This window comes from Aulonocara stuartgranti (assembly GCF_965226115.1).
Source record: "Aulonocara stuartgranti genome assembly, chromosome: 2".
In the NCBI taxonomy this organism is placed as follows: domain Eukaryota; kingdom Metazoa; phylum Chordata; class Actinopteri; order Cichliformes; family Cichlidae; genus Aulonocara; species Aulonocara stuartgranti.
The window spans coordinates 26,898,187-26,925,427 of NC_138940.1; the positions used below are offsets into that span (position 1 = coordinate 26,898,187).

The following is a 27,241-nucleotide window of genomic DNA, read 5'->3' on the forward strand; positions in this document are numbered from 1 at the left end:
ATTGATTTGGATGAATCGATAGATAGTGTGGGGCATGTGGCGTGATAAGTTTAATGATAATATCCGAGTGGTTAGAGAATTTAGTCAAAATATTACGTAGAACGGTATAACCTGGAATGTTTATACACAATTTATTGAAAATGTCCGAGTTTGCGTGGGGCTCCTGAACGCACCACCGGTTTAGCGTTGTGTGGATTGAGGACGTAGCTCAGACACTGCTTCATCCACTTCGGGCTCTTGACGCTTGTACCACAGTAGCTTGTTTACCTGCTGCCGTTTCATTTGAGCAAAAAAAACCAAAACAATGGAAGGACAAGTGTGCAACATCCAGGTGCTTCTTCGGGCTGCCGAGTTTCTGGAGAGAAGAGAGCGGGGTAAGTGCTTTATGTCAACTGTCAGCCTAGAGAGGGGAGTTGATTGGTTATTGTTAAAACAACGATGAATCCACAATAAACCGGCGGCAAGTATGCACCTACACATAACGTAGAAACATCATACCGTGCAGCTGTTTAAGATTTAACCTGGATTCTAGGTGCAAGGTTATTTTTGGGCGGTGTTTTGCCATTTGACTCTGACCTACATATCGGTCGCATCTTTGTACTCAAAGGCGCCAATCTGGACCAGTTTGAAAATGAATCCGGGCGCCGCTGAGCGTTCGCTCCGGTGAATGAAAGGGGGGGGGATGAGGAAAGCCTATAAAGTATAACTTTTATTCATTGCTTACTAGCTGTAGACGCTATCCCGACTCCTTTTTTACGCGTGAGGTTGTAAGGCTGGTTGGATAAAAGCGAACAGATAGTGGATGATGGCGCCAAAAGCAAAACGTCCAGCTGATGACAACGGTAGACTGCGTTCAGCCTCCTTTTCTCCCACCTCCCCCACAGCACGGATAGTATATCACACTTTAATTACGCCGTAATAAAAGTTGATTTGTCCCACCGGCATTCGCACATGTTAATATGAGGGCACCTTTAACGTCGCAGCCAGTGTGCACTGTGATTTTGCCGGCGATTGTTGTGTAACACAGCTGTGATGCGTCTCCCTGCGCAGAGGCAGAACATGGGTATGCTTCCGTCTTGCCTCTCAGTCCAGCTCAGTTCGACAGGAGAAGCAAGCAGAAGAGCAAGAAGATATCTGCTGGTGGCAATAGGTGAATGCATTACATAACAAATAACTGACGACAGGGTGTGGCTCGGTCTGACTTTCAGTTTTGATAAGGCACCCTTTCAACCTTGAATACCTCTCACGCAGTAGCTGCTGAGTAGGAGTGCACTGTTGTGAATGTTTGACCAAACTGTCTGTTTGTTTACTTTGTTTGCAGGTCTGTTCATAATGAGCTGGAGAAAAACAGGTAATGGGCTTTTCTTCGTAATGCTACAGTAAAAGTTCATGTGTGTCAGATCAAGAGATTAAAAAAACCCCAAAAAGAGGGAAGTGTGGATTTGCAGCTTCACTTCTTTCTCATTGTGCTTTGCAGACGGGCACAGCTGAGGCACTGCCTGGAGCAGCTGAAGAAGCAGGTCCCACTGTCATCGGACTCGATGAGGAACACCACTCTGAACCTGCTGAGACGAGCCCAGCTTCACATAAAGGTGCGAGATGTCTGAATTTGCATTGAATCTGACTCGAGTTTGGTTTACTTGTCATCCCAGCCATGTTTAAAATGTGGTGCTTTTCTCAGGGACACAATACGTGTTAAAGGGAGACCGCACAAGACAAAACAGAGAACAATGCTGAATCATGAAGTGGGGTAACACTGTGGTGTGGTGGTTAGCACTGCTGCCTCACAGCAAGAATATCCTGTGTTTAAATCCAGCCTCTCTGTGTGCAGTTTGCATGTTCTCCCTCTGTCTATGTGCTCTCTGCGGGTAGTTCGATTTACTCCCAAAGTCCAAAGACATGCATGTAATTGGTGTTTCTAAAGTTAAGCATTTAAATTAGTCAAGAACATTAAATATTCTGAATATATATGAATACTGTGTGTATAGAAAGTGGCTTGTTTTGTGCATTTTACAGAGCTTTTAGCAATCTCAATTTTTGCTTTTGCCTGTACTGTTTATCCTTTCTTCATTGCTCTGCTCCTGCACCTTTTTCCCGTTCAGAAGCTGCAGGAGCAGGATGAGCGTGCAGAGCAGCTGAAGGATCGTCTGCGCTGGGAGCAGCAAGAGCTGCGGGTTCGGCTGGAGCAGCTGCAGAGGGGCACGGAGAGGATGAGGAACGACAGCCAGGGGTCAACCATGTCCTCCGAGAGGTCGGACTCAGACAGAGGTAAGCCCCTCGGGTTTTTTTTATTTCACGTTCAAATTATTTCAGTCCTATTAGGAGCTGGCTGTCTCCTCAAAGGCAAATTGCAAGTTCAAGCTTAATGTGACGAGCGAAGTTTGCCGTATTTCTGCTGACGGATCGGATCTGTGCTCGGGTTTGTTGCAGAGGACGTTGAGGTTGATGTGGAGAGCATTGTGTTTGTGGACTCTGATGGACTGAGCATTACGCACACCGGCGCGGACCACTGTTACTCCAGCCTGGAAAAGGCCTGGCTATGACGGCAGTACACGAGTGGTAACTGGTTTATTGTCACCGGACGGACAGGAAGAGGAGGAAAAACATTCCAAAAACAAAGGATGGGGGAGAATGGAAGAAGATGTTACTGTACAACTGAACATTTTTTTGGCATTCTCTTGTCAGCACACGTCGGACAAAAAGCTAAAAGCCAACCTTTGGTTATGAAAGAGAAGTGTCCATTTGCACTGAATAGCAGTAAAATTCACTGGGCCGTGTCGTCACCAAACACATACTCGTGTGTTCTAGCATCAGTCATTAATGCTATTTTCCCCCAAAGCCATGAGGTGTCAAACTTCGTATCATTCATGCAGCTCTAATAATTCATTTTTTTAAGGGCTTTTAAAATTCAGATAAGGGCTTTTATTCTAAACTTTTAACTTATTCTTTACTACAGAATGTCTGTACTGAATTCTGCCTTAAATCAGATCTGGTTTAGTATACTATTCAGCTTTTACCTAGCACTAAGCTTATATCTCAGTATGCCACGTTTAGCATGCACTTAAACATTAATCTTGCTATGTCGGGGTTTTTTGTGTTTGTGTCCTATTGTATATCTAAGTGCAGTCATATACTTTGCTCCTTTTTATTCTATTGCACATAATTTCCAAATGTTGCACTTGTTTTGTCTCAAAAAGATTTGAAAGCAGCAAACAGAAGCAGGTCATATTTGCACATCGACATCAGGAAAATTCAGTAACATTGCCAAATATGAATTAGTTCACAATTTAAGAACTTAAAACTGTGAGAGGAGCACTTGGGAGCTGCTCACCGAGGCCTAATGGCAGTTTTATTCACTGCTAATGTTTCCTAGAAGTCTTTCCTACCTTCACTTGTGCATTTATCAATTAAATTGTTAATTATACACATAACAAATTCACCAGTCAGGTAGGCAGTTTGTACTTTTAATGATTATGTAGTTAATGCTGTATTACATATTCATTTCTGTGTATTCAATAGGGGTCGACCTATATTTTTTTAGTTTCAAAGACACCGATAACAGATATTTGAAACTTTTAGATAAACCTAACACTTTGCTGAAATGCCTCTGGGCAAGCTATGGCTACATAAACTGTTAATTTGTTTTAGTAAATTGCATCAATGTAAAAAAACAAAAAAAAAAAGGTGCATTGTTCGATTTTTCAGTGTAATTGGGAAAAATCGCCGTGCTTGTAGTCATAGAAACACATAACATCGCAGTGTTTATTGCAACTTCTGCCGCTTCAGCATGGAAACACAGCTTTGCAGCAGGTGCCGGGAGCTGCTCCAAGCTTGCAGCTGCACTACTGTATAACATTGGTGTTGATGGGCTGTTATTTACAGTTTATCTTCAAAGGCCTTGAAACTCTGAACACTGGTCGACCCCTAGTATTTAATAACTTAAGGTGCTTTCTACCCCCTCAATTCACTTTTGTATATGCAAGAGGCCTTATTACTTTATCCGTCTCTCCACCCAGTAATATTATGTAGCATTTTTTTACTGATGTAAGCTTCCTTTTTTTTAATGAATAAATATTTTCTGTATTTATTTGCTGTTGTGTTTGTTATTAGTCATTTTAGAGGTAAAAATCCATTCACCCCTAACTCGAGCAGGGCTGGCGCACAGACATACACTTGACAGACAGCAAAGTGATTAGAAAGACAAAGTCAATTTATTGACAAGCTGATAAAGGACACATTTTTGCATGGGTTGCATCACCAGAGCTTAGATGAATGTACAGTTCAAGGTAGCTTTTGTGCCTTTTTTTTTTTTTTTTTAAATGCACAATCACAATTCAAGTTTTCAGAGGTTTCTTCTTGAGCAATGACACCAACTGTACCAAACTCTTCAGTCCAACTTGAGGCAAGGAGATGATCAGCTGCAGTAATGCGATTTAAGTGTTGTAGAGCGAACTAAACCAGCAACTGTATGCAAGATTAAATAAAACCAATCATAAACGAGAATGCCTTAATCACAAATTCGGTGTGACCTTATCTACTGGAGCTTTAAAGACAACGTGACTTGCTTTAGACGAGGCATACTCAAAGGAACGGAGTTTAAAAAAAACAAACAAAAAACAAGACAATGGGCACGACTGGAGCAAAGGTCGAACAACAGCTTCAATCATTTTATGGCAGCGCCAGTAATAACCAACCATTCCTGTCTAAGACCTGCATCTCTGGTAAATACTGAGGTGATGTGGCGTAGATACGCTCGGCAATATATTTATAGTGCGGCATGTAGAGGGAGGCAGGAACAGGCTGTTTAACCCAGCTCAGGTCTTTTATGGTCCACCCACCATTTCAGTTGGATGCGCCCTCACAGAGGTGTCTAACCATGACTGGGATCGGTGAGTTCTGCTGCAGAATCACTTTATTTGTGTAGCTTGTCACACGTATTGCTTCTTCTGGGCATGCGAGGCGAGGTCTTTGGCTTTCTCTTTAGCAGCCAGCGCCGTCTCTCTCGCCCTCTCTGTAGCCGTCTCCGCTAAAGTTCTCGATGGAGTTTCACCTACACGGGGACAAAACACAGCTCTTCATTGGATTCATCCAGGTTTTCGTGCCTAAGCAGCTAACACTTCCAATTATTACTATAATCAGTTTTCCAGATTCATGAAAAAAGCAACAGTCACCTTATTTTAGAAGAATATGCAGTTCCATGCACGAATTACTGATGTTATTATATTATGCTGCTCAGAAAAAAATGAATAAATAAAAAGGGAGACACTTGATCACCACAGTTTAACACAGAGTCAGTTAAACTTAAGAGATATCCATCTGTCCTATTAGGAAGCATCAACCACTGACTCCATTTAACCTGCTTTGGGATAAATAAAAGCGACAACAGGTAAAGTGGGAGGCAAAGAGAAGGCAACCATCAAAAAGAGAATACTTCTGCAAGACGATGACCACAGACCATTGTTCTCACCTTTCCCCCAACTGATTTTTCTCTAACTTTACGTTTTCTTTGTGTCACTAGTCACTACTGATACAATAGCTGCAATCCATTCAGCATATACAGGTAGTTCAGTTCCTCCAGTATTCCAGCCATACATGCCATTGCAAGAAGGGTTGCTGTGTCTCCCAGGGCCATCCACCCCAGTAGCAGCCCCACTATGTGACTCTGTGTGAGGGGGAACATGTGGAGGGCTGCCAGAGCCCTAAAGAATGAGCTCCAGAGGGCTACACGTGTTAACCTCGATGCTTCCATCAGAAACAGACTCCATGAAAATGGCATAAAGTCCCAGTGTCTTTAAGTGGGACCTGTGCCAGCAGAACAATGCTATACAGCCTCCGATAGTGCCAATTCTCTTCAAAGGACGCAAACTGACACGGAGTCCATGTGACAAGCATAAAGGTGTCTGGAGATGCTGGGAAGCACTATGTCGCCTGCCGCTCACAATTCTAGTGTTCTCCAGGAAATGCCACTCCAGCAGCACAGTGTTGGTGTGTGAGCACAAATCCTGCTAAAGGACGTTGGGCTCCAATCCTCATGTGTTACACTGAGGCGATCAAGTGTTCCCTTAATTTTTTTGAGCAGTTTGAACCGATTTGGAAAACCCATATTAGCATCAGCCACAAACTTACAATAGGAATAAAATGGGAATAAGAACCAAGAATAATTTACCTTGCATTTTGGCAAGCACATACTCGAAGCCTTTCATGGTTTTTGTCACACCGGTCTTGAATCTTGCGAGCCCAAATTCCTGGAAGGTGAAAAACAAAGTTATAAAAGATGCATGAGGCATAACAACACATGACTCACATCCTCATATATGGGCTGTCAACAACTACTGTAATTCTCTGTCATAAGTCATTTACTACTTCAGGTCCTGGCCGACAGCTTCAGCTGCTCAGCTGTTGCATCTTAACACTGTATTATGTTTCTAAATACAGAACAAATGCAAGGTGGGCGAGTGTTACTCTCGGTCACCCCCGACTACTTTCCCTCAGCTGTTATGTAGCGCAGCACTCTGCTTTACTCCACTGACCTGAATAGCTCTAGAGAGCCCGTAGACATTGGAGGAGACCCAAGCTTCTCTCTTAATCTCGGTCCAGCTGCCATTCTCAGGGTTAATTCTGTAGTGACACCGCTCTTCTACAGACTGTCAGCGAGAAAAAACAAAAGCAAAATGAGCCAAAGGTGCCACTTTGTGCACTGCTGATGAATGCTGCTTAAGGCACACAAACGCCAATGTACCATTAGGCGAGCGTGGCTGATGTTCCACGTGAGCGTGGTCATGGTCCTTTTCTGAGGGTCCACGATGGAGTCCTCGATGATGTACGCCGAGCTGGCCATGTGCTTTGGAAGGTAGCGCTCCATCCAGCGAGGGGCACGGCTAGTTTTGGTCAAAAGACGCCTGGAAATGAGGCAGTTGGTTGGGGTAACCTCTCGGAAAATTATATCTTCAGTCAAGACATGGTTACTGTGAAAGAAGAAGAAGAAGGACGGATGGATTATGATGACGTGAAACCTGGATTATTTAGGTTTATGATCCTGAAAAATCTCTATTTTTGCTTCAGTTCAATAAGAATTTACCGTTTTTAATCCACACAACAGTTCAAAATTGAAATATATTACATTTAAACATTCTATGAAACAGTGACAAACACAGAAATACTAAACTAGACACTGTATTTTTAGCTTGACAAGAACTATTAAGCTTCAATTAAATGGACAAACTGATGATTCAATTAAAAGCACAACTAACATTTGCTTTCACACTCATTGTGACTTGATTACGGTGATTTTTTTCCCCCTTTATTACCCGAATGGTAGTTCGGCTGGTAAAAATGGCAGAATGATGAAGAAACTGAGCTATTTAGAAACTGCTTGGTCCCCTAAAGTATTATTATTATTATTTTTATCTCCATTAAATTTTTTATGCGAACAATCTTCAGCAGAAAATTGGCAAAATAAAGTCAAAACTATGCGTTTCCTGAAAATGACTTTCCAGGATCTTCCACTTAACCATCTCAGTAGGTGAATGCTAAAATGTAATCTAATCATGTTGTTCTTGTAATGTAAAACTAAAAAGAGATGTAAAAAGAATCTTGTTCACTGAAGTAACAACAACAAAAATGTTCTTAATAATAAAAATAAATAGACTTTAGATAAAAACAAAAATGAACCAAGTGGAAAAAATGCCGTGGGAATACACAAACCGTCCTATGAATCAGCAGAACAAGCACGAGGAAGTGTTGGTGAATACTCTTACCGAGTCTGGGAGATATACCTGACTGTAAGTCACATGACTTCTCTGAGCGTTGCGTTTGTAAAACATAATGTCTCAAAAGTTGTCTCATAAGAAACTAAAGTGAAACAAAATTCATTGATCATCACACCATGACAGTCTCACATTTATGCTAAAAAAAAAAATGCTTAAACTGGAGTGTTTACTGAACATTTGGATACATAAAATGTGTTTTTAATTTTATCTTTTTCTTTTCTATATCGCTATATCGGTTTGTTTATCTTAAACAAAAACATATGAAGGGGAAGTTTAAAAAAAAAAAAAAAAAAAAAAAAAAAAAATCACACTGATGATGTCGCATTCTCAAAACACTTGGCATTTAAGCGTAAAGATTAGGAAAACTATGATAATGCAGACTATATTCCATCCCTGTGTCTTTGTCTCCTTTTTTCTCCCTTCCCCCAACTAGCATGGCAGAGGAGTCTGGACCTGTTAGTCTCTTCCTGTTAAAATGGAGTTCTTCCACCCCACAGTCATCTAGTGCTTACAGAAAGAGGCGATCAGCTGGGTTTGGGACGTTGACTCTAAAATTGTAGGCTCTTCACATTGCAAGGTGACTTTTTGTTGCCTTATTGGGTGCAGTTTACAGTCCATTAAAAAAATATTACAGGCTATAATAAAGATGTTTGATACGAATGCGTATCCACACATAAACCCCTCACCTCACCTGTAAGGGTTGGGATATCGTTGCCAGAAAGCAACACAGACTTGGTCCCAGGTGTTTTTTAGCAGACCTGCACAGCAGAAATATTTCACCATTGTTCCCTTGGTTTACCCTGCAAACACACAGAACAAACAGCGTGATAGTTAGCCAGATGTGTTCAGATAATTTTCAGATGCCACATCAGGACGAAGCCGTAAATAGCGGTGTCAATGTGATAAAACAACTCAGCGATGACAACCCTTATGTTCCAAAATAAATCCAAGCCATTGGTATTTTCAGCTACAACAACAGGTGTCAAGTTCAATAAACACCTGAAGGTGAACACTATAGCGTTACCTTTAACACCTTTTTACCTCACAACTCCAGCTGTGTCCAACTGTGTCTCGTCGCGTGACTGACAACAAACAATGTAAGCCTCATTAAGACCGCAGACTGTGACATATTTCAACAACGAGAGGCCTAACGTGAGATAAAACACTGCTATCCTGTTTTATCACGTCCGCACTCTTTAGCTTCCCCTTTAGCATAGCCTAGCATGAGGCAAGCCACATGAATGAATGGCACAGCGTACCCCAGAACATTCTACTACTGACATTCAATAAGCACATTTTTTAGGGTCAGCTCAGATGAAAAGGCGATTACCTGCACGGCGATACCATTTACAAAATGAGAATTTGCATTTTACGCTCCCATCGGGAAGAATTTCACCGCGGATAAAGTCCGAAAATCATGTCAAACGTAACTGGAGCAAAAAAGGAAGGTCAAACGAGACGCTATATCCGGTTAGGTGGGGCGTGTGCAACGCCTGCTTGGGACACTAGAGGGCAGCAGGTGACCGCGCAAGACACTACAGAAGAGTCTCAAAACTTTCTGTCTGAACTTTATAATGACGTGTGAGGGGGAATTTTAATGTAACTCTGTCAGCTCTCAACAACTGGAACTGGCATCTTTAGGACTCCCTGAACAAATATGCATCCCAGAATCCCAAATAATGTGTTCCTGTTTAAAAAAGAAGTGTCCACACGTCCACCGTAATGGTGTGTGATGCAATGGATACAAGCTGAGTGCTGTTCTGCTGGTTGCACTGATAGCACTCACAGCTCTCATAATAATTTAGAGGACTAAAAAGGGATATAGGTCAAACAAGGGAATAAAACAGCAATGTGGGTGTCAGGAGCCAGTAATGCCAGAGCAATAGGCATTTTCTCTGCTGTATAATGAATCACAATGTGTAGGCCATATACAAATGCTTCACTGGAATCACTTGACCCACTTATTTTTTTTTCTTTTTTAAAATAAACAAAAAAATATGTGAAAGACTCATAAACGTGTGACTTGTACTAAAAAAGATCTCCTATTCACCTCTTTTAATTTTCACATGGATATTTCATCAGTCGGGCTTACCATACATGTGTGGAGTCCCTGCATGCTGCCAATGTTCAGTACATTTTCAAACTATGTCACAGAAGAATATAACAGCCATTTACTTGACTTACTTATATTTATCCAAACCTGGATCTCTTTATTTGACAAGGACATGCAAAACATAGTTTCTCCCCATAGTCAGATCAGGTCCAGGATTTGCATGTGTAATAGGGGCTCATTATGTCTACCAAGAGGTGCTGCGGTTGATTAATATTCCTGTTCATTAAACAGTCAACAAAGGGCACTTTATCAGCACTGCAATAAATGTAGAATCACACATTCTGACTTCTTCCAAAAGCGTTTCTTATTTCTAAGAAATCTGCGAAGCAGCTGGCTGCATTCTGTGCTAAAGACATCAATAATACACTGCTCTCGCTCTCGCTCTACAGAGTCCCATTCCTCTGGAAACAGGGTCCTGCTGCTTCATCCAATCAGGAACAGCTGGTTGCCAGGTGAGGACAATTAACTTCCTGTTTGGACAGTAATATATCGATCGCCTCCTCTGGATTCCTTGAACTAGGGTTGAATGTTACGCTGCCAGAACACTTATAATTAATCCAGAATGTAGCAGTTGGATTAATTAGCTGAAAACCATCCAGATATTTTTTGAGCAGACATCAAGTAGAAAAAACAAAACAGGTGTGAAAAATGAAACTGTCACTGTCACAGTAATAACAGTCTTCCCTTAAGACTGTGTCATAAATTTGGACATGACAAACGAAAGAGAGCTCCTCATTTTACACGAGAACACATTATACACTGTACCTAGTTAAATAACACCTAAGTAAACACCTTAAACACATTTCTTAATAGTTGTTTTTACTAGTGCTGTTAGCAAAGGAAAAAGAACTTCACATGAAGCAATTTGCATGCAAAGCTTTGGGTCTTCTCCAGTGACACAGATACTCAAGATCAAACCATTAAAGTTAAAAAAAAGGCTACTTTTTGAAAGACAAACTCCAACGGAGCAGAGGGGCGCGCATACGTTCATATACTACAGATGCCTTGAAACGTGCAAATCAAGTCACACAGCAGTGGGAGGGTGTCCGCCGTTACGGCCGTTCAGAGTCATCCTCCTCAAGGAGCGAGTCCTGAATGAGCCTTCCAGGTGGAAAGTATCCGGCTTGTCTTCGCACCGGAACACCATGAGGAAGCCATTCCTGTAGTTTTTATTCATCCATCCGTACAGGAGAGGGTTGGTAAAAGTTGAACACATAGCCACAATGTGGAACACGGTGTATATTAGTTTATACTCCTCGAGCCTGAGCACCAGGTCCAGGTCGATGGCCAGCTGAAAGGCATGGAAGGGCAGCCAGCAGATGGCAAACACCACCACCACAAGCGCCAGCATCTTTGTGGTCTTTTTGCGGCGGTTGATGCTGTCATTGCGGCTTGATGGGCTGATGTGATTTCTCAGTTTGACCCAGATGCAGATGTAGGCGTAACTGATGATGGCTAGAGGAATGATATACTGCAGGAGGAGCATTGAGAGGCTGAAGATGAGCCCATCCCTGCTGGTTACTTGGGGCCACTTTTCAGTGCAGACGGGAAAGCGCTGGTTGATCGACGGGATCTCTTCGTAGCGGAACTCTCTGAAGATGGCGAGGGGTGCTGCCAGGACAGCAGACACAGTCCAGGTGAATGCCATGATGAGGAAGCTCGAGTGCCACGTGAGCCGCATTCCGAGGTGGAACACAATGCAGCGATAGCGCTCCAGAGCTATGACAGTCATGGTGAGGATGGATACGTGCACACTCAGAGCCTGGGCAAAGGGCACCATGTGGCACAACACAGCCCCAAATGTCCACTCTTCTAGAAGAGTGTAAACCAGCGTGAAGGGCAAACAGAAGGTGTTCACGAGAAGGTCTGCCAGGGCCAGGTTAGCTATGAAGAAGTTGGTGACTGTTCGCATGTTTCTGTAGCGAACTATCATGTAGATGACGAGAGCATTGCCCAGCAGCCCCAGCAGGATGATAAGCGAGTAAGCTGTGATCAGGCTGATCTGGACTCCAAGGTGCTTGATGATGTCAGTGTGGTATCCAGGCTGGTGCAAGCCCATGCTGTCGTTAAGCAGAAACAAGGGATCGGTTTCTCCAGCCTCGTCTTCTCCCGTGCTGTTGGATATGTCCGGTGGGCTCATTTTGGAAGATGCTAGATCAAGGCTGACTTTACACCTGAGCAGAGAAAATAGAAAATAACTGTTTAAGAGAATATCCCATCAGAGGTTTCTCATCACGCCTGATCAACATTTCTTGAACTCTTACCTCCAGGATGTACATCAATTAAGCCCTCACAGACTTCTCATGCACACTGGCGTTTACACACCACTCTGTATTTAAATATTAGTTATTATTCATCTCTGTCTCTCTTCCAAGGCATGTTTTTTGCCCTGTCTTTCTCCCCTCACCACAAAGCGGTAACGGCTCCCTGAGTCTGGTTCTGCTGAGATATTGTCCTCTTATAAGGGAGTTTTTCCTTCCCACTGTCAAAAAGTGCTTTCTCAGAGGGGGTTGTCTGGCTGCTGGGGTTTTTCTGTATTATTGTAGACTCTTTACCTTACAATGCTAAGAATTTTCTAAATAAAATAAGTCAAATTGAATTGGATACTGGCAGTACAACTATGGGAATCTGAACATTAGAGCTCTTTGATCAAGTGTCGAGGTGTGTTACTCTTCTATCCATTTGTTTCGTGTCTTTTATACGCTGTAATACCTTCTGTCACTCACAGAAGTGAACTGCAGACATTCCTGTCAGTGTATTAGGACAGACAAGTGGCATTATTAGTGATGCATTGTACTTCAAACCATGTTTTTTATTTTCAGGGTGTTTTCCATGCTCTGCACTGCAAGAGAGCTAAAATCCAACTTTCTTAAAAAACATGGCTCCACAGTTATTTCTTTGTTCCCTTTACATCACCTGCAAATACCACTCTGATATTAAAGAGATGTAGTGTTTAACCAAAAGATAATGAAACAATTTAGTAGATATGAGACGCCTCTAATTCGTACGGCCTCATTATTAGAACACTTGTCCACGACTGTGTTGAGGAGGTAGATGTTCTGAAAAAGTAAGAAAATTAAACATGAATTTTAATGAATAGATCGACAGTTAGAATCAACTGAAGAACAGCTTGCTTTGTAGCAGCTTCTTGAAAGCCCTATGCAAAAATAGAACCAGATATCACGAGCTATTTACTGTGGAATATTGTCTGGGCTGTGCAAAAGAAAACACAAAAAACCCCTCTAAGAGACATGAAAACCTGTACTATTAGAAAGAATAAAGAAAACATGATGGAGGAAGCAGTGAGATCAAGAGTGAGCCAGTTCAAAGCTGCATCATTAGAGTTGCAGGCAGGTTGCATGCATAGTCTGAATCTTATAAAGGGAACATTGTGTTTTTGTGCTTAACATTAAACAACCTTTCATAAGTAAAAATATTCTGTAGTTCATCATCTAGTCATTTATGGCAGTTTACCTGTGTACAGCCAAGAGCCGCTGCTGAGTGCAGACAGTGCATGTTGTAATGACATGTATAACTACAGCTGCAGCTTGGCTCTTAAAGGATAAAAGCCAAGTCTCATCCTTATTAGGCAAATGCATGTAAATTGCATTATGTTATGTTAACCACAGTAAGATGCTTTGAGGAAATCCATTTCCTAGGGATTCTCAATCATAAAACCTGGACCTGCCCTTATGGGCCTGATTAAGCTTTGCAATTTTTATTGATTTTTATTTTTATTTTTATTTTTTTTTGTGGCCATCACTTAATGCTTAAAGTTTTCTGAGACAAACCAGGTCACCCTTTAGTGAGAGGTCATGTCTTTGGTGACAGACACTCCTTGATTTCTCGGGGGATCCAGCCTATTTCCTGAGAACCACTAGAAAGACTATCTTTCACTGACATCATCGCTTTTTCCACGATTTTACTAAAACAGTAAAACAGTGAAGCCAATGGCATTTGGAAGTATTGTGTTCTCGCCCATAATGTTACGGTTAAACTAAAGGTATTGCATTGCAGATGTGTCGTGTCTCCAAGCTCCTGCACAATTCCCTGATATTTGAAACCATTCATACGTGTCGGTTCCTTGAAATATTAGCGGTGAAGAGAAAACAGAGACTCTTAGGACATCGGACAAAATAATCTATAGTTGACTGATTTGTAAGATGCCTCGAAATCCATATGTAGGGATCACCGAAGATGTGATCATGGTGCTACAACAGGTGTTGCAGTGCCAGTAACCCGAGGAACATGAAAACCCTGCCTTAACCTGCCTGGTACACACCGCTGCACCAGGCAGGTTAAGCCATGCACTTTATAAACCATTATTTACCCTTTTTTGTTCAATGATAGGAACCTTGTGCCACTACACCTGCTCGATCAAACATCCTCAGCACAACCTGATTCAATTCAAGCTAACTCTACATATTACTACCAAATAATAACGAGGCGATTTATTTCTAATTGAGTGTGCATCGGTGCGTAATTTGTGCCAATTTGTTCAACTTACTCAGCAGTGCGCATTCAAACATCTCCAACTGAGCTCTGAGAGATTAGTTAACCGACTTGACAGGTGCAAAACGTCTCTCTCCAACGCAAAGAGTCTCAGGTACGCAGTCTGGACTCTTTTCATCCAGCACGTTTTCTTTTATCCAAATTACGCACATTTCATAGTTCTATCAGCTACAGGTTACGCTGTCACAAAAGAGCAGAGAAATCATGTCTTGCACCTCAAAGGGGGAGTCCATGTATGTCCCACAACTATAGCTTCGCAATATCCATTTTAAGTCTATCCACACATTAATCGACTCACCTGTCCCCCTATATCTCCTTTGTGCAAACGTGTCTTCACCGGAGAGTGTCATGAAACAAGTGGGAAAAAATCTCGAAGCTCCTCCCAGCGTGCAGCGCCTGGTGCGCATCTTGTGGCTCGACTGTTTTGTGTGTTCCTGTCAGGTTTACAGGGTGCAGTGTAAGCCTCCACATCTGTGCCAGCCTGCCAGAGACAGAGACTGGAGATCTGCGCAGGGTTTGCGCTTTGCAAATCACATCACACTTTTTTTTGTAATGTTTTCATTTATTTTATTTACTTTCACCAGGCAAAGAAATCAAATAAAACACCATAAAGCATCCTTTAAAGTGCCAAAGCACACTCAGTCTACGTCACTGGGTTTTCCAAATTCATCTCCATTTGTTATTTCATTTATTTCCTGCCAAGTATTCCGTTTTTCCCCTCCTCGAAGCTTTGCCCTTGTTCATGTGTACAATATTTGATGAACTTTGGAACAAAACATGGCTTTAAAGCAGATAATATTAAATGGCTGTATATTTGATTCTCGGGATCACTGTCTCAACTGATCTAATTTCTTTAATGAAAAACATTTAAAGTGCAGCTTAACGCAATTTTCGTGTTGCTTTGCAGAGAGCCATTGTTAAGCTAACTGTCATATTGAGTTGATTAGCCCGGAAAACAATACAAGACAACAAGGAGCCTCTCGTGGGCTTTTTTCCCCTGTGAGCTCCCACGATACCTAAAATAGATTAAAGTTCATGCTGATGGCACAGAAAGTCACTAAACTGTAGTCCCTTTGACCCTGCAGTGTCGTGGGAGATGTCAGTCAATAGTTTAGTATTCAGAGTGTGTCATTTACCTGGATTATTTTCTATTGGGAGGGGCGCGGGGGGGGGGAGGGGGGGATGGTGACTTTATTGTGCCTGGAGCAATTCCCTCTGTAACAAGATGACAGTAAATAGTCATCTGGGACAAAAATTACTTTTTGTTTTGATTTGGCCAGTTTTTGAGGAACTTCAAAAGCAAAGTGAAACGCAAAAAGCAACAAAGATCACAAGGTCCCTAGAAATAAATGGGATTAAAAGACTTTAAAAATGCCCTGAATTTATTTTTTTTACTGTACTTTCAACCTACATGATTGTTTGAAAGGAATTCACCTGATCAGAATCTTAATAGGATCCTTGAACCTCTTTGGTTTTAGTTTGTGGCAGAATAATTTGATGCACCAATTATCTCAGCACCGGAGATTATACTTGATTGGCTCTTTCTCTTTCTCTCTTCCACTTCTTTTGCTTCCAATTAAAAGAGCCATCCACCAGCCTCCCCATGCCTGGGTCACTCAGCCAGTGTTGAGAGTTTTCTCAGGCTGCTGTGTCATTGATTCACCTGGAAGGGCTCAAATTAATCTTCATAAAAGTGGTTAGTGAGCTATTTGGGACTGAGAATGGTTGAGATTCACTTCTTGTCTCTAGCTCACAAACTGTGGGTGTCCTCGCAACTTGTTTGTCTGTCTTTCTGTGTAATTAACCCAAGCTAAGAAATCCCTTTTGTGCTTTTTTCCCCCTTTTCCTTTTGTTATTTCCTACCGGGGATACACACTTGACAGATGGTAACCGTACAATGCGGATTAGACCATTTAGTCATTTGATTTTAGATATTGATTTTAAAGGATACTTTCCTTTTGAAGCTTGCAGATTGGATTCCTCAGAGAAATATTTGTGTGGGATGTTCCAGTCGTTCCTGCTGGTGAACATTTCTTTTATAAAGGACTTGGTCACCATGTCCAAGAAGGCAGAAGTGGTCCTGTATCTCCCCTATTAAACTGAAATTTAATAGCCACATTCCTTGCAAGCACGCCTGGAGCTAACATTAATGACACCGAGGTCGTATCCTTGGTAATGTTTCAGAGAGTTTGGAGGTTTTTAGCAACTTGTGACAGACTGTAGATTTTTGCAATAGTGGATATCAAGCAAATTTCATTATAATTCCACAAACCATCCACTCATTTTACACACTGAGTTCAGTTCACTTATCGCAGCGAGTAATGTAAAATCTTTTGTATAACGTCTTTTGTGGCTCCGGAGGAACCTTTCAGAAATCTAAACAAATAGCTATCTACGGAATCTAAGGAGCTTGGAAAGAAAAGTGACCGGACTTCTATAACTTTCTTGAAGACGTTTCACCTCTCATGCAAGAAGCTTTTTCAGTTCTAACACCAACTGATGGAGAGTCCCAGGTGTTTAAGCCCTAGTGGAAGTTGTCTCTTAAGAGGACCCTCTTAAGGCACAACTCCCACTAGGGTGAAACGTGGGCAAAACTGTTATGGGGGCCTGACCTTTACATGAGACTAGAGTCCAATCCTATTTTATTAGATGTTTGCTTTACTACTATTCATGGAGATTTAATAGTCATTTATAAGGGATTTGTTCCATCAGAATTATATCTGATGGAGGATGAATGGACAAATATATCTGTGCAAATGACCTAGAAATAACACACTTTAATCTATTTTTTACAGTAAAAGTAAAAAGATGCAACTTGACTGTCTTTTCGGAATCAATATTAGATCCAGTATTCTTAGTCTTAGTCTTAGTCCTTCCCTGCGTTTGCAACAGACATTGGAGGAAGTGAAAAAGGTAGATTGAAAATAAATATTGGTCGACTGGCAAAGGTGCTGGAGACATTCCTCTGAGATTTTGGTCAATATTGACATGATAGCATCCCAATTGCTGCAGATTTGTCTGGTACACATCCATGACGTAAATCTCTCTTTCCACCCCAACCCAAAGGTGAGCTGTCGGACTGAGATGTGCTGAATGTGGAAGCCATTTGAATACAGAGACCCCATTCAAGAAACCACTTTGAGCTAATTTGAGAGTTTCACTGGAAACGGCTTTCAGAAGATGGGTACACTGTGATCATAAAATGATGGATATGGTTATCAACAACAATCAAGCAGGTGTGGTGTATAAATCATGATCTGGTACTTAAAGGGCCCAATGTTTGCCGAGAAAATATCACCAACAGTACCCTGAACATTTGATACAAGCAAGGATGGAGCCATGCTTTTATGTGGTTTTCCATATTCTAACCATGCTTGCCTAATGTACCAGCAAAATCAAGACTCATCAGAATCTTTCTGATCTTTTATTGCCCATTTCTGGGGCGTCTGTGTGAATTCTAGCCTGAATTTCCTGTTAAGTGGTCATTTGAGTTAATATTACTTTCCTATCAGCTTTATGCAGTGTGGTTATTCTTCTCCGACCTTTAGTATCGACAAAACCCAGAAAACTGCAACTCACTGCATATTTTCAGTTTTTCAGACCATTTTCTGTAAACCCTAGACATGGTTTTGTAGGAAATTCCCAGTCAATCAGCAGATCTGTCTGGCACCAATACCCATTTCTCAATGAAATCCCCTTTCTTCCCCATTCTGATGCTTACTTTGAACTTCAGCAGGTCGCCTTGACCTTGTCTGTATGCCTATAAATGCACTGAATTGCTGCCACGTGATTGGCTGATTAGATATTTGTATTAATGAGCAGTTGAACGTGTGTACCTAATAAAATGACCAGTTAGTGTATATCGAAAATTGCTGACAAAACTCGTTGCCATCTGCTGTTCACCGTCAAACACACTGACCAATCAAACGCGGGCTTGTGGCGCGCGCATGCGCAGAATATAAGTATTTGTTCCCAAACAGTAGCAGCAGCAGGGAGTAGAGAGCAGAGGGGCGAACTTTGACGTATTCGGTTTTGAATTTCTCCGAACAACAGACCACGTAAGTTCATCAAAGTATTCATTATGTGACGATTATAGTCACTTTATTGAAGTTCCGAAATGTCTTTTGTTTCTTATTGTTTTGTAGAGGCTGCTACACGTAGCTAAACGCTAACTGGCTCCAGGCAGTTAAGAGCAAACACGCTACCTGAGTAAACACTGCCTTCACAATACAAATCACAAGCTAGCTCGCAAGCCCCGTGATATAGCACCTGATTTCTACTGCTGAGCACCATCAAGTAGGTGCTTAGTGCTAGTATTAAGATGTTTGCACTGCTTTGTTATCAGTGATGGACTTCAGACTGTAGCTGCACACTCTGCTGTGTTTGAAGGTGAACTATTTGTTTTTCCTTTCATTTGTTGGCAGCTGACAGAAAAATCGAAGCTATCTCCTTGTAAAGTATTTGCAGAAGTGGATTGGTAATCTTTTCTGTTTGCCTTCAGACGTTTTGCTTTCACTTCCTGTGAAGGGATCTCAAAGAGGACAGCACCCTTCATCATGGCTGCTGCTGCTGCTGCTGCTGTTCAGTCCACCAGAGGCAGTCTGAGAGAGGACCTGACATGTGCCATATGCTGTGATCTGTTCCGAGAGCCTGTCATGTTGGCCTGCATGCACCATTTCTGCAAATCTTGCATATCCAGGTACTGGAGAGGAACGCAGGGGCCTGTCACCTGCCCACAATGCCGCAAGGAGTTCAGCTCCAAGCAGTTTCAAACTAACTACCTTGTGGCAGCCATGGTGGAGAAGGTCCGTGCCACTACCTCGGATGCTTACACCAAGAACCTAGAGGTTTGTATTTCAGTCTCACTTCATGTTTAACTGTCGTGCTGGCGGTTTTCCAGACAGTTTCTTTGGGTCAGCAAGAAATAAAGTCTTCTGCGATGTTATACAAATAACCTTGTGCTCTTAAGTAGACCGATCAATAGTAATTGACCAGCAAGTAACATCTGGGTTCAATACAGTTATAATTCATGCTTCAGTCCGCGTCCACGTTTGTTTTATTGTTGTTCTGCACTCAGCCTACCTTATTTGAATTTCTCAGACCAAAGTTCACTCTTCACTCACCCTTATGATACTTTGTATAACAGGTTATGCAACTTAAGCACAGCAGAGGCATTAATATACACTGACAGAATAATAAAAACACTTGTAAGGTTTTTTGTTTGTTTGTTTTGCTGGTTTTAGCACAGACAAAAAAATCCTTTTCCACTTTTCCTAAGAGAACAGATAAGAAATTGATCTGTCGAGCAAATATAAGGCTCGAGGCCTCAGCTGGTTTCTTTCACTTAACATAAAAAGTACAGGTACTTCTAAGGATTCCCGATTGACAAATTAACTTGTCAACTTGTCCCCCTTCTTTTTTTTTGTTGCTTTTGTTTTTTGGAAACCATACAAAATATAAAAAGCTAAAGTAACAAACCACAGACCACGGCAGCATCAGCCACTGGTTTGTAAAGTCACCTGAATTTTAGAATGTATTTATTTAATTATTTTTTTAGGCCAAAAGACACCACATGTGAACAAACTACTTGATTACTAAATTATCGGCTGTGTGCCTGTGTCGGCTGCGTAGGTCCATTGCGTGCAAATGGAGCGCAGGCCTCCCTTGAGCTGTTACACCAGCTAACAGCATAATAACCCATAATATTGGTAAGATAACATAAAATAAAAATAAAATAAAAAATGGATCATGACCAACAACACAAACATGGTTGAGAACTCCAGCTCAGTGATTCCAATTAGGTAATGCGGCTCACACCCTTTATAATTCTGACTTTACATACCTTAACATGTGTTTCAGGCTATAAACATTTAAGCCAGTTTTTTTCCATAATAATGATCCCATTTCATATTAGTTTGAACTTCAGCTTAATCTAAGCTTTATCACTATTATTAGCCAATGTCAGCTATTTGCTGATTGATGACTATCAGCATTAATAACAGCTGATTTATCTGATTTTTAAATCACAAAATATCAGTATTGGTCTTAAAAACCTATATTGGGTTGGCTCTAATTAAGATGGCACAGTCATGTTTGCAGTAAAAATACCTGTTTTTGTCAGTTCAGTCTGAAGCAGAGCAGTCAAAAAATTTATAATGTAGCTTATATTTAACAAAAAAGGACATTTTGGCTTCAGTGTATGTTACTACTGTCTTCATCCTTGGCTGTACATTCTTTAGCTTTCCTGGAAGTCTAGTAGTCGGTACCAGTACCAGCATAATTACCTGATTCTTAAAACTCAATTCAATTCAAATTAAAAAAGAAAAACACAGACGTTACCCTAATCCTTTGACTCAGTGTCATTTCAGAATGACACGAAAATGTTACCAATATATTTGGTTACCAGAAGTGTTAGCATGGTTGCTAAGTATCCTGCTAACGTCACAAGCTCAAGCATTTAACTTTAGACACAGTTGATTTCACAACAGCAATGCTGTTGTGAAATATGAATGTAAGCATATGTAGATGTCTATCTTTTAGCCTCTTCTCTGAAGCATTTCCACACTTGGTGTAAAAGTCAAGATAGCATCGTTTGCATATCCATCCATCCATTCGCTTCCGCTTATCCTTTTCAGGGTCGCGGGGGGCGCTGGAGCCTATCCCAGCTGTCATAGGGCGAAAGGCGGGGTACACCCTGGACAGGTCGCCAGTCTGTCGCAGGGCCAACACATAGAGACAGACAACCATTCACACTCACATTCACTCGCACATTCACACCTAGTGACAATTTAGATTAATCAATCAATTAACCTATCCCCACAAGCTGTGGGGGACGTTTGCATATCATCTTTTAAAAATGTAGTTCCAACCCTTGGTCATCTACCTCAAGTGCTTCCGTACTCGACTCTTACTACTTTTCTTCGCAAGTCGGGCTGGCACTATTACTGCAACTGCACTAGCCGCCATCTTTGGTGTTGTAGTTTGTAGTTATGCATCCCCATGTTGGTACATACTCTGCAAAAAATGAGTAGTATTCCAGATTTTGCTATTGGGGTTTTTTGTGTAAAGTTTTTTTTTCTTCTTCTGATGACATCACTAGTCCAAACTTTAGACAGGTGTATTTTCGCAGCTTTTATGTTACATATGCAAGTGGATTAAGAACATAATAAAACACAATCAAAATGCTTTTCCATAATGTGGGACCTTTTAAAATGTTGTGTTCTTCCTAGGCTGTGTTTTGTGCTGTAGTTGTACTAGATTCCGTTAGATTGTAATGTATTATGATGTTTCCTCCTCAATACATGCAGAATATAAGAAAAACCTCTGAATGTGATGCAGATCAACTCAACAACAGCACAAAAGCAAAGTTCTCAGATGGGCCTGTGTCTTGAATAGCGTTTACTTCTTGTCGTTAATTATTCCCCCCTTTACCGTTATCGAGTTCCTTCATTCTCTGCATAGTCTCTTTTCTTTAGTGTTCCTATCCCCCACGCTGATTAGATTTGCATACCACTTTGCAGAAACAACTGAAGGAGGCTTTGGAGAGCCACCGCCTGAGGAAGCAGGACTTCATCAACAGCATTCACAGAGACAAAGAAAAGATGAATATTATAAAGGTACGCTCATGTGGGAATCCAAAGGAATGGCAACACTTAAGAAATAAGAACAAGCACGGCCGTCTCTAATGGCTGTTTACAGCATGTTAATGTGCATATTTAGTGGTGCAGAACATGACAAACTGTGCAAAAGCAGGAGCGACGGAAACAAAATGACAAAGTAAGGCAGACAGATGTGGGATAAGAGCTTAAATTTTAGCCGCACACGCTGGGCTGAGATGATGAAAAGGAAATCGTTTCCTTCTTTATGCAGTACTTGTCAGACACATGGAGCTTTTATGCTAATTGTGACTTCATTCCCATCTGTTTGTATCTCTGGAGATGTGTGTTGTTCCGCAAGCTTTTTAGAGCTTTAAGCAAGCAAGCCACGTGTTCGGTAAACGCGTGGCACGACACGGAGAGTCCCGCTCTTATAACGTTAATCATCCCTCTCCCTCGTAGAGTGTCGCGGCAGATCTCCAGGCGCGTGTCAAAAGTGAGTTCCAAGCTCTCCATCAGATCCTGCACGATGAGGAAGCCTGTACGCTGGAGCAGCTGAGGAGGGAGCAGGAGGAGGAGCTGGTGAAAGTCCAGCACCACCTGGAGGTCACGGAGCAGGCAGCGAAGGAGCTGGAGGACAATATAAAAGCGCTGCAGGAGGCCAGCACTGCCACCCAGGACATCGTACTGACTGAGGTGGGAATTGAAAATGATGTGACCCTATTTATATTATTGTCTGATATTATAAAATCATCTAATTGGGAATTAATTATTTTTCACGAACCCGTTTCAAACAAGCTGTTAACGTGACTTTTTTTTTTTTCCTTCTCATTAGCTCCCAGCACTGAGGTGAGCGTGCATTTCCGTGTTGTGACCAATTAATTGCTCGTGACAGTTTTTGCGCACATTGTGCTCATGTGACATTTACAGTAATTTACGCTGAGAGCAAATGATCCGAACTCTGTGTTCTTTTTGTTTGCACAGACCATGTGCGCAGGTGGATATCGCCCCGGAGTTTGATATAAATGCTTTCAGTAACAAATACCTGGCTCCCTTACAATACATCACATGGAGGAGGATGTTCAAATCTTTGAAACCAGGTAATTTCCCCCCGATGCTTCATTACACACAAAATGACTGGAGCTGAAAACTGGTTCTGAGTCAATAATGGGAGTAATTAAGGGAAAATGAGTGTAGTGTTATGATAAGCTATTGAGGTGGAAACAGGAGTGGCACCATTATCATGCTGTAAAAGGGTTGTTTTGGAGTTTTGTGCGTTAAAAATCTGTCATTTTATCTCCCAATGAATTGTTTCACCCCATAGGTCCCTCCCTGTTAACGTTTGACGTCGATACAGCACACCCGAGCATTCAAGTCTCGAGAGACAAAACCGTAGCGGTCGAATCTAACGTCATGACCCACCACGTGAACCACAACAAGCGCTTCCTTCAGTGCGTCAACATTCTGGCTGCCCAGGGCTTCCAATCGGGTCGACACTACTGGGAGGTAGAAGTGGGCACCAGCCCTAAGTGGGACCTGGGAGTGGCCTTGGAGAATGTCAACAGGCACGCTCGGATCAAGCTGAGCCCGGAAAGCGGCTACTGGACCTTGCGGCTGCGCAACGGGAACGAGTACTCGGTGGGGAAGCAGCCGTGGGAGAGGCTGCGGGTCAGATCTTCCCCGCAGAGGCTCGGGGTTTTCTTGGACTGCGACGAGAGGAGGGTCTCCTTCTACAACGCCGACGACATGAGTCTGCTCTACTCGTTCGCCAACGGGCCGAGGGGCAAGGTGTTCCCCTTCTTTAGCCCGTGCATTACAGACAGCCGCCACAAACCTCAGCCCATAAAGCTCCTCCACTACCCTCCTGCCGCTCTGTCCGGCTGATATCGCTGCAATCAATCAATGCTTTCTCACACAACACGGTTATCAGCCATTATTTGAATGAGCGTGACGTAAACATTCTTTTCACAAATTCTGACTTGATTTTGCCAGATGCTGTTTTCTATCTTAAAAGCTTTAAAATGTTCAGAAAATTGTCTTACTCATCAAAGTAAAAAAAAAAATCCACTTTGTAGTAATCATCGTGCCAAGGCTTATGCACCAATTAGCTTAAATGCAGTATTAAAACGCTGTGCTCTAGCTTAGATGCATCAAATTACATTAATGGCATACTCAGTCTTCAACACATAATGTTTAATAGATGTAGATAAATGACTTTTGCTATGATAATTGGAATAATTGCCAGGTTAGACTCTTTAGACTGACTTGTAAAATCACCAAATTCAGTCAGGGTGAGGTTATTATGCACTTTATTACAAGATTTTGTATGTGATTGTGTAGGAAATAGAAAGGACTCAATCTGTTTATTCGTTTCTATTCATTATGTATGTGTCTAATTTTGAAGCCATGTATCATGAGTTTAATTTTCTTAGTAATTTCCTTTCGTCGTGTATAAAGTGCTTACGCAAATAAACCGAATCACTTTTTCTTCCTCAAACACTGCCTTTGATTCTTTTCTACAACGCCACACGCTGTGGAAGTGCAAACCCAACACAACTTGAAACGATCAAGGATGCTATTAAACATCATCAAAGCAAAGTTCGCAACTGCACACTGCAACTGATGTGAATCCAAAGCTATCCTAACAGGAGACACAGTGGAGGGTTGCTGACTCGCCTGCACCGGAATTTTTTATTTTAATTTTTTTTCTTTAAACGCGTGAGCCATCGCTGACACTTCCACAGCGAAAACAGGCGGGCTTTTGGTTATCTTTGCAAACACACGACAGCACCGACGTCCTGTTTCCTCCCGCCAGGTGAAAGGTCAGATAAACAGAGTGACAGTGGGGTTGCCTGTGGGTCTCCTGGACAGGCCTCAGGGGGCTGCTGAAGCAGGATGCTGCTGCCTGCGCCTCCTGATTGGGGAAAGTGGCACAATAAACTAGACCGGTGGGGGAACTGTTTTTCTGCACAGCAGCTACACGGAATATGCATTCATCATGCTTTTATCACACACTTTCTTTTATGTATGTGTTCAGATTTAGCAAAATTGCCGTAAATTATGAAGTAAACCTTTTACATTCTTGTTTTTCTCTTCTTTACAGGTCATTCTGTTTGACTCTGTGGAACACATTTGTGCCTTTTGGGTGTGATATACATCTATATACTACAAGATGTTTCTTATTGTAATTAAAACATGTTAAGCAATGTAATGGTAATAGAGCTAAACAGTGGCCAGTCTGTTTAATGGGACGCTCAGCTCTACAGAGCCTTTGGGTATCCTATGTAGCTCAAAGTGACACTATTTAATATTTTATTATTAAAACTTGAGAAATGCAATTATGCAAAAAGTCATTACTTCTAGCTTTCCTCGCCATTTCCTCTTAAATCTGCTTCAGTTTTAGTTTTGTGAAAAAGGAAGTACACCCTCTGGAAATTATTGACCTTTTTAACATATTCAGTTGCAACTGAATAACAGTGGTGTAAAAAGTCAAAACATATTAATATTAATAAGTCCTTTTCATAACAACTTGAACTATCTAACCTCTGCTGTTCTCTTAGCTGTTCAAATCTGTTCATATCGACATGCCAACATCTAAAGAGCTCTCCAAGGTCTTCAGGGAAAAAATTTGATTGTGAATGCCCTCGAGCAGCGAGGGATTCAAAAATAATTTGAAATAAATCATTCCACTGTAAGAAAAATCTTCCACAAGTGGCGTAGCTTTCAAATAGCTGCCAGTTTCTGCGTCAATGACCACTCCAAAAAAGGAAAAAGAACAGGAGAAAAAAAAAGGGAACACCGACATTGATGGGAAGTAAAGCAGAATCTGAAAGTACTGTAACTCTTTCTAGTTGTTTGGTGTCAAAGGGCATTCACGAGAAAGACTACAGAAATTTGACCTTGGATTTACTGTCTAAAAGGAAGATTAAACCAAAGCGACAATTTGATAAAGGGAGACAAAGGGAAAGAAAGATGTGACCTGGACACTCAAATCAAAGATAAGAAGTGCTCAGTCACAGTAACAACAGGGATGTTTGGCGCAGACCAAAGAAGAACTTTATCCCCATCATGGTGGAAACGTTTACGCCTACTTCTTATATTTACTTAAATAGAAGCACTAAAACCACATGATGAAATCAATCTGTTACAAATAAAAGTCTGAATTTAAAATCTCACTTAAGTATTGTTAGTTAATGAGAGCAGACCCCTAAATATAAATAATCTCCCTCAAGCAGGATTATACTGCTGTATTAAAAACTATTTTCTTATAGTTTTCAATGATTAATCTGCTGGTTGTATGTGATATATGGTTGTGATACATGTAGTCAAGTAAAGAGTGGAGAAGTAGAAAGTGGTATAAATACTAAACACTAAAGTCAAATTTCTATTAGAGCACATCTATCAGCTGTTTTCCTTTATTTACCAGATTTAGGTTGGGTGTCACAGGGCAAGAAGCAAAGTATACGCTGGAGAAGGCTACAGAGGTGACACAGAGACTCAGACCACCACACCTACGGCCAATTTTGGACTGTGGGAGGAAGACACATAATAGACACAGGTGGGAGAACATGCAAACTCCACACAGCCATTGCACCACAGTGCCATCTTAAATAAATATATCCAACATTAGCTGCATACCTTCCATGTCTCCTCATAAAGAACGGGAATGATTATGGAGTGGCTAAGTCAAGAGAAAGTGTAGATAGGCCGTGGCAGATTGCTGCCCCTCCCTGAGCCTGGTTCTGCTGGACCGTTCTTCCTGTTGAAAGGCAGTTTTTCCTTCTCACTGTCGCCAAGTTCTTTGTCATAAGGGCTTGTCTGATCGTTGCTTAATATAAGCGCCAAATCACAAGTATTGATAAGATGAAACTAAATTGAATGATTTGGGGAGGTCTATGCATGAGCCTGTGTGATTTGTATCAAGTTGTCTACAAGAAGTTTCAGCAAAGAAGGATAAAAGCTGCAAATAAACAAATCTGAGATTGAGATTCAAACTTAAGTTTGGATCTGCCTTGAGCTGTGAGAGTTGTCTTGTCCCACTGCTATCCTGATTACATAGCAAATAACTTACATGCAAACCGCGCTGCTCCTACAGTCAGGAGGGCACCGTAACTCGGCATGATCTACAAATGCTAAGAATGGTGGCTACCACAATCAAAAGAAACCCAAAGGAACTCTGCTGAACTGTAACAGCTTCTTCAAAGTAGCTTGGCAAAAGTGCAGTGTAGCGTGGAGGCCCATGGGCATGAACT

At 41.6% G+C, this 27,241-nt stretch overlaps 4 protein-coding genes across 11 annotated transcripts; 2 read left to right on the forward strand and 2 right to left on the reverse strand.

The window, feature by feature from the left end:
* The first annotated feature begins 23 nt into the window (after window positions 1-23).
* mxd3 (MAX dimerization protein 3) lies at window positions 24-4,087 on the forward strand. Its single transcript, XM_082558251.1, has 6 exons — window positions 24-374; window positions 1,051-1,150; window positions 1,322-1,351; window positions 1,478-1,592; window positions 2,103-2,268; window positions 2,431-4,087. The coding sequence occupies exons 1-6, from the start codon at window positions 305-307 to the stop codon at window positions 2,541-2,543; spliced, it is 594 nt and encodes a 197-aa protein (XP_082414377.1). The 5' UTR covers window positions 24-304; the 3' UTR covers window positions 2,544-4,087.
* A 102-nt stretch (window positions 4,088-4,189) lies between these two features.
* prelid1a (PRELI domain containing 1a) lies at window positions 4,190-9,227 on the reverse strand. The gene is made up of 6 exons (XM_082507072.1): window positions 9,100-9,227; window positions 8,461-8,569; window positions 6,740-6,965; window positions 6,531-6,644; window positions 6,167-6,245; window positions 4,190-5,050 (listed from the first exon to the last, which is right to left on the reverse strand). Exons 2-6 carry the CDS (start codon window positions 8,550-8,552, stop codon window positions 4,929-4,931), a joined length of 633 nt encoding a protein of 210 aa, XP_082363198.1. The 5' UTR covers window positions 8,553-8,569; window positions 9,100-9,227; the 3' UTR covers window positions 4,190-4,928.
* Window positions 9,228-9,838: 611 nt separating this feature from the next.
* npy7r (neuropeptide Y receptor Y7) lies at window positions 9,839-27,111 on the reverse strand. Of its 3 annotated transcripts, none has more exons than XM_082508172.1 (2): window positions 27,061-27,111; window positions 9,839-12,056 (listed from the first exon to the last, which is right to left on the reverse strand). In XM_082508172.1, coding segments are annotated over exons 1-2 (1,152 nt in total). In that variant the 5' UTR covers window positions 27,063-27,111; the 3' UTR covers window positions 9,839-10,906. The 3 variants fall into 3 exon arrangements, with proteins under 3 accessions (XP_082364298.1, XP_082364299.1, XP_082364300.1); XM_082508173.1 differs by lacking the exon at window positions 27,061-27,111 and adding an exon at window positions 14,693-14,770; XM_082508174.1 differs by lacking the exon at window positions 27,061-27,111 and adding an exon at window positions 14,610-14,695.
* On the forward strand, window positions 18,343-24,486 carry trim105 (tripartite motif containing 105). 6 transcript variants are annotated; one of them, XM_082508122.1, is made up of 8 exons: window positions 18,343-18,452; window positions 18,540-18,783; window positions 18,922-19,241; window positions 21,915-22,010; window positions 22,452-22,685; window positions 22,825-22,838; window positions 22,974-23,089; window positions 23,314-24,486. In XM_082508122.1, exons 3-8 carry the CDS (start codon window positions 18,951-18,953, stop codon window positions 23,871-23,873), a joined length of 1,311 nt encoding a protein of 436 aa, XP_082364248.1. In that variant the 5' UTR covers window positions 18,343-18,452; window positions 18,540-18,783; window positions 18,922-18,950; the 3' UTR covers window positions 23,874-24,486. The 6 variants fall into 6 exon arrangements, with proteins under 6 accessions (XP_082364248.1, XP_082364252.1, XP_082364247.1 ...); XM_082508121.1 differs by having other exon boundaries at window positions 18,344-18,452; window positions 18,896-19,241; XM_082508124.1 differs by having other exon boundaries at window positions 18,344-18,452; window positions 18,540-18,690; window positions 18,896-19,241.
* Window positions 27,112-27,241: the final 130 nt, after the last annotated feature.

Coding starts and splice junctions, on each gene's coding strand:
- mxd3 (XM_082558251.1), top strand. CDS start 305: ATGGAAGGACAAGTGTGCAACATCCAGGTGCTTCTTCGGGCTGCCGAG. Junction 375..1,050: donor TCTGGAGAGAAGAGAGCGGG/GTAAGTGCTTTA, acceptor CTCCCTGCGCAG/AGGCAGAACATGGGTATGCT. Junction 1,352..1,477: donor AATGAGCTGGAGAAAAACAG/GTAATGGGCTTT, acceptor TGTGCTTTGCAG/ACGGGCACAGCTGAGGCACT.
- prelid1a (XM_082507072.1), bottom strand. CDS start 8,552: ATGGTGAAATATTTCTGCTGTGCAGGTCTGCTAAAAAACACCTGGGAC. Junction 6,966..8,460: donor CGATATCCCAACCCTTACAG/GTGAGGTGAGGG, acceptor CTTCTTTCACAG/TAACCATGTCTTGACTGAAG. Junction 6,246..6,530: donor GGCTCTCTAGAGCTATTCAG/GTCAGTGGAGTA, acceptor TTCACCTTCCAG/GAATTTGGGCTCGCAAGATT.
- trim105 (XM_082508122.1), top strand. CDS start 18,951: ATGGCTGCTGCTGCTGCTGCTGCTGTTCAGTCCACCAGAGGCAGTCTG. Junction 19,242..21,914: donor CTTACACCAAGAACCTAGAG/GTTTGTATTTCA, acceptor ACCACTTTGCAG/AAACAACTGAAGGAGGCTTT. Junction 23,090..23,313: donor GTTCAAATCTTTGAAACCAG/GTAATTTCCCCC, acceptor TTCACCCCATAG/GTCCCTCCCTGTTAACGTTT.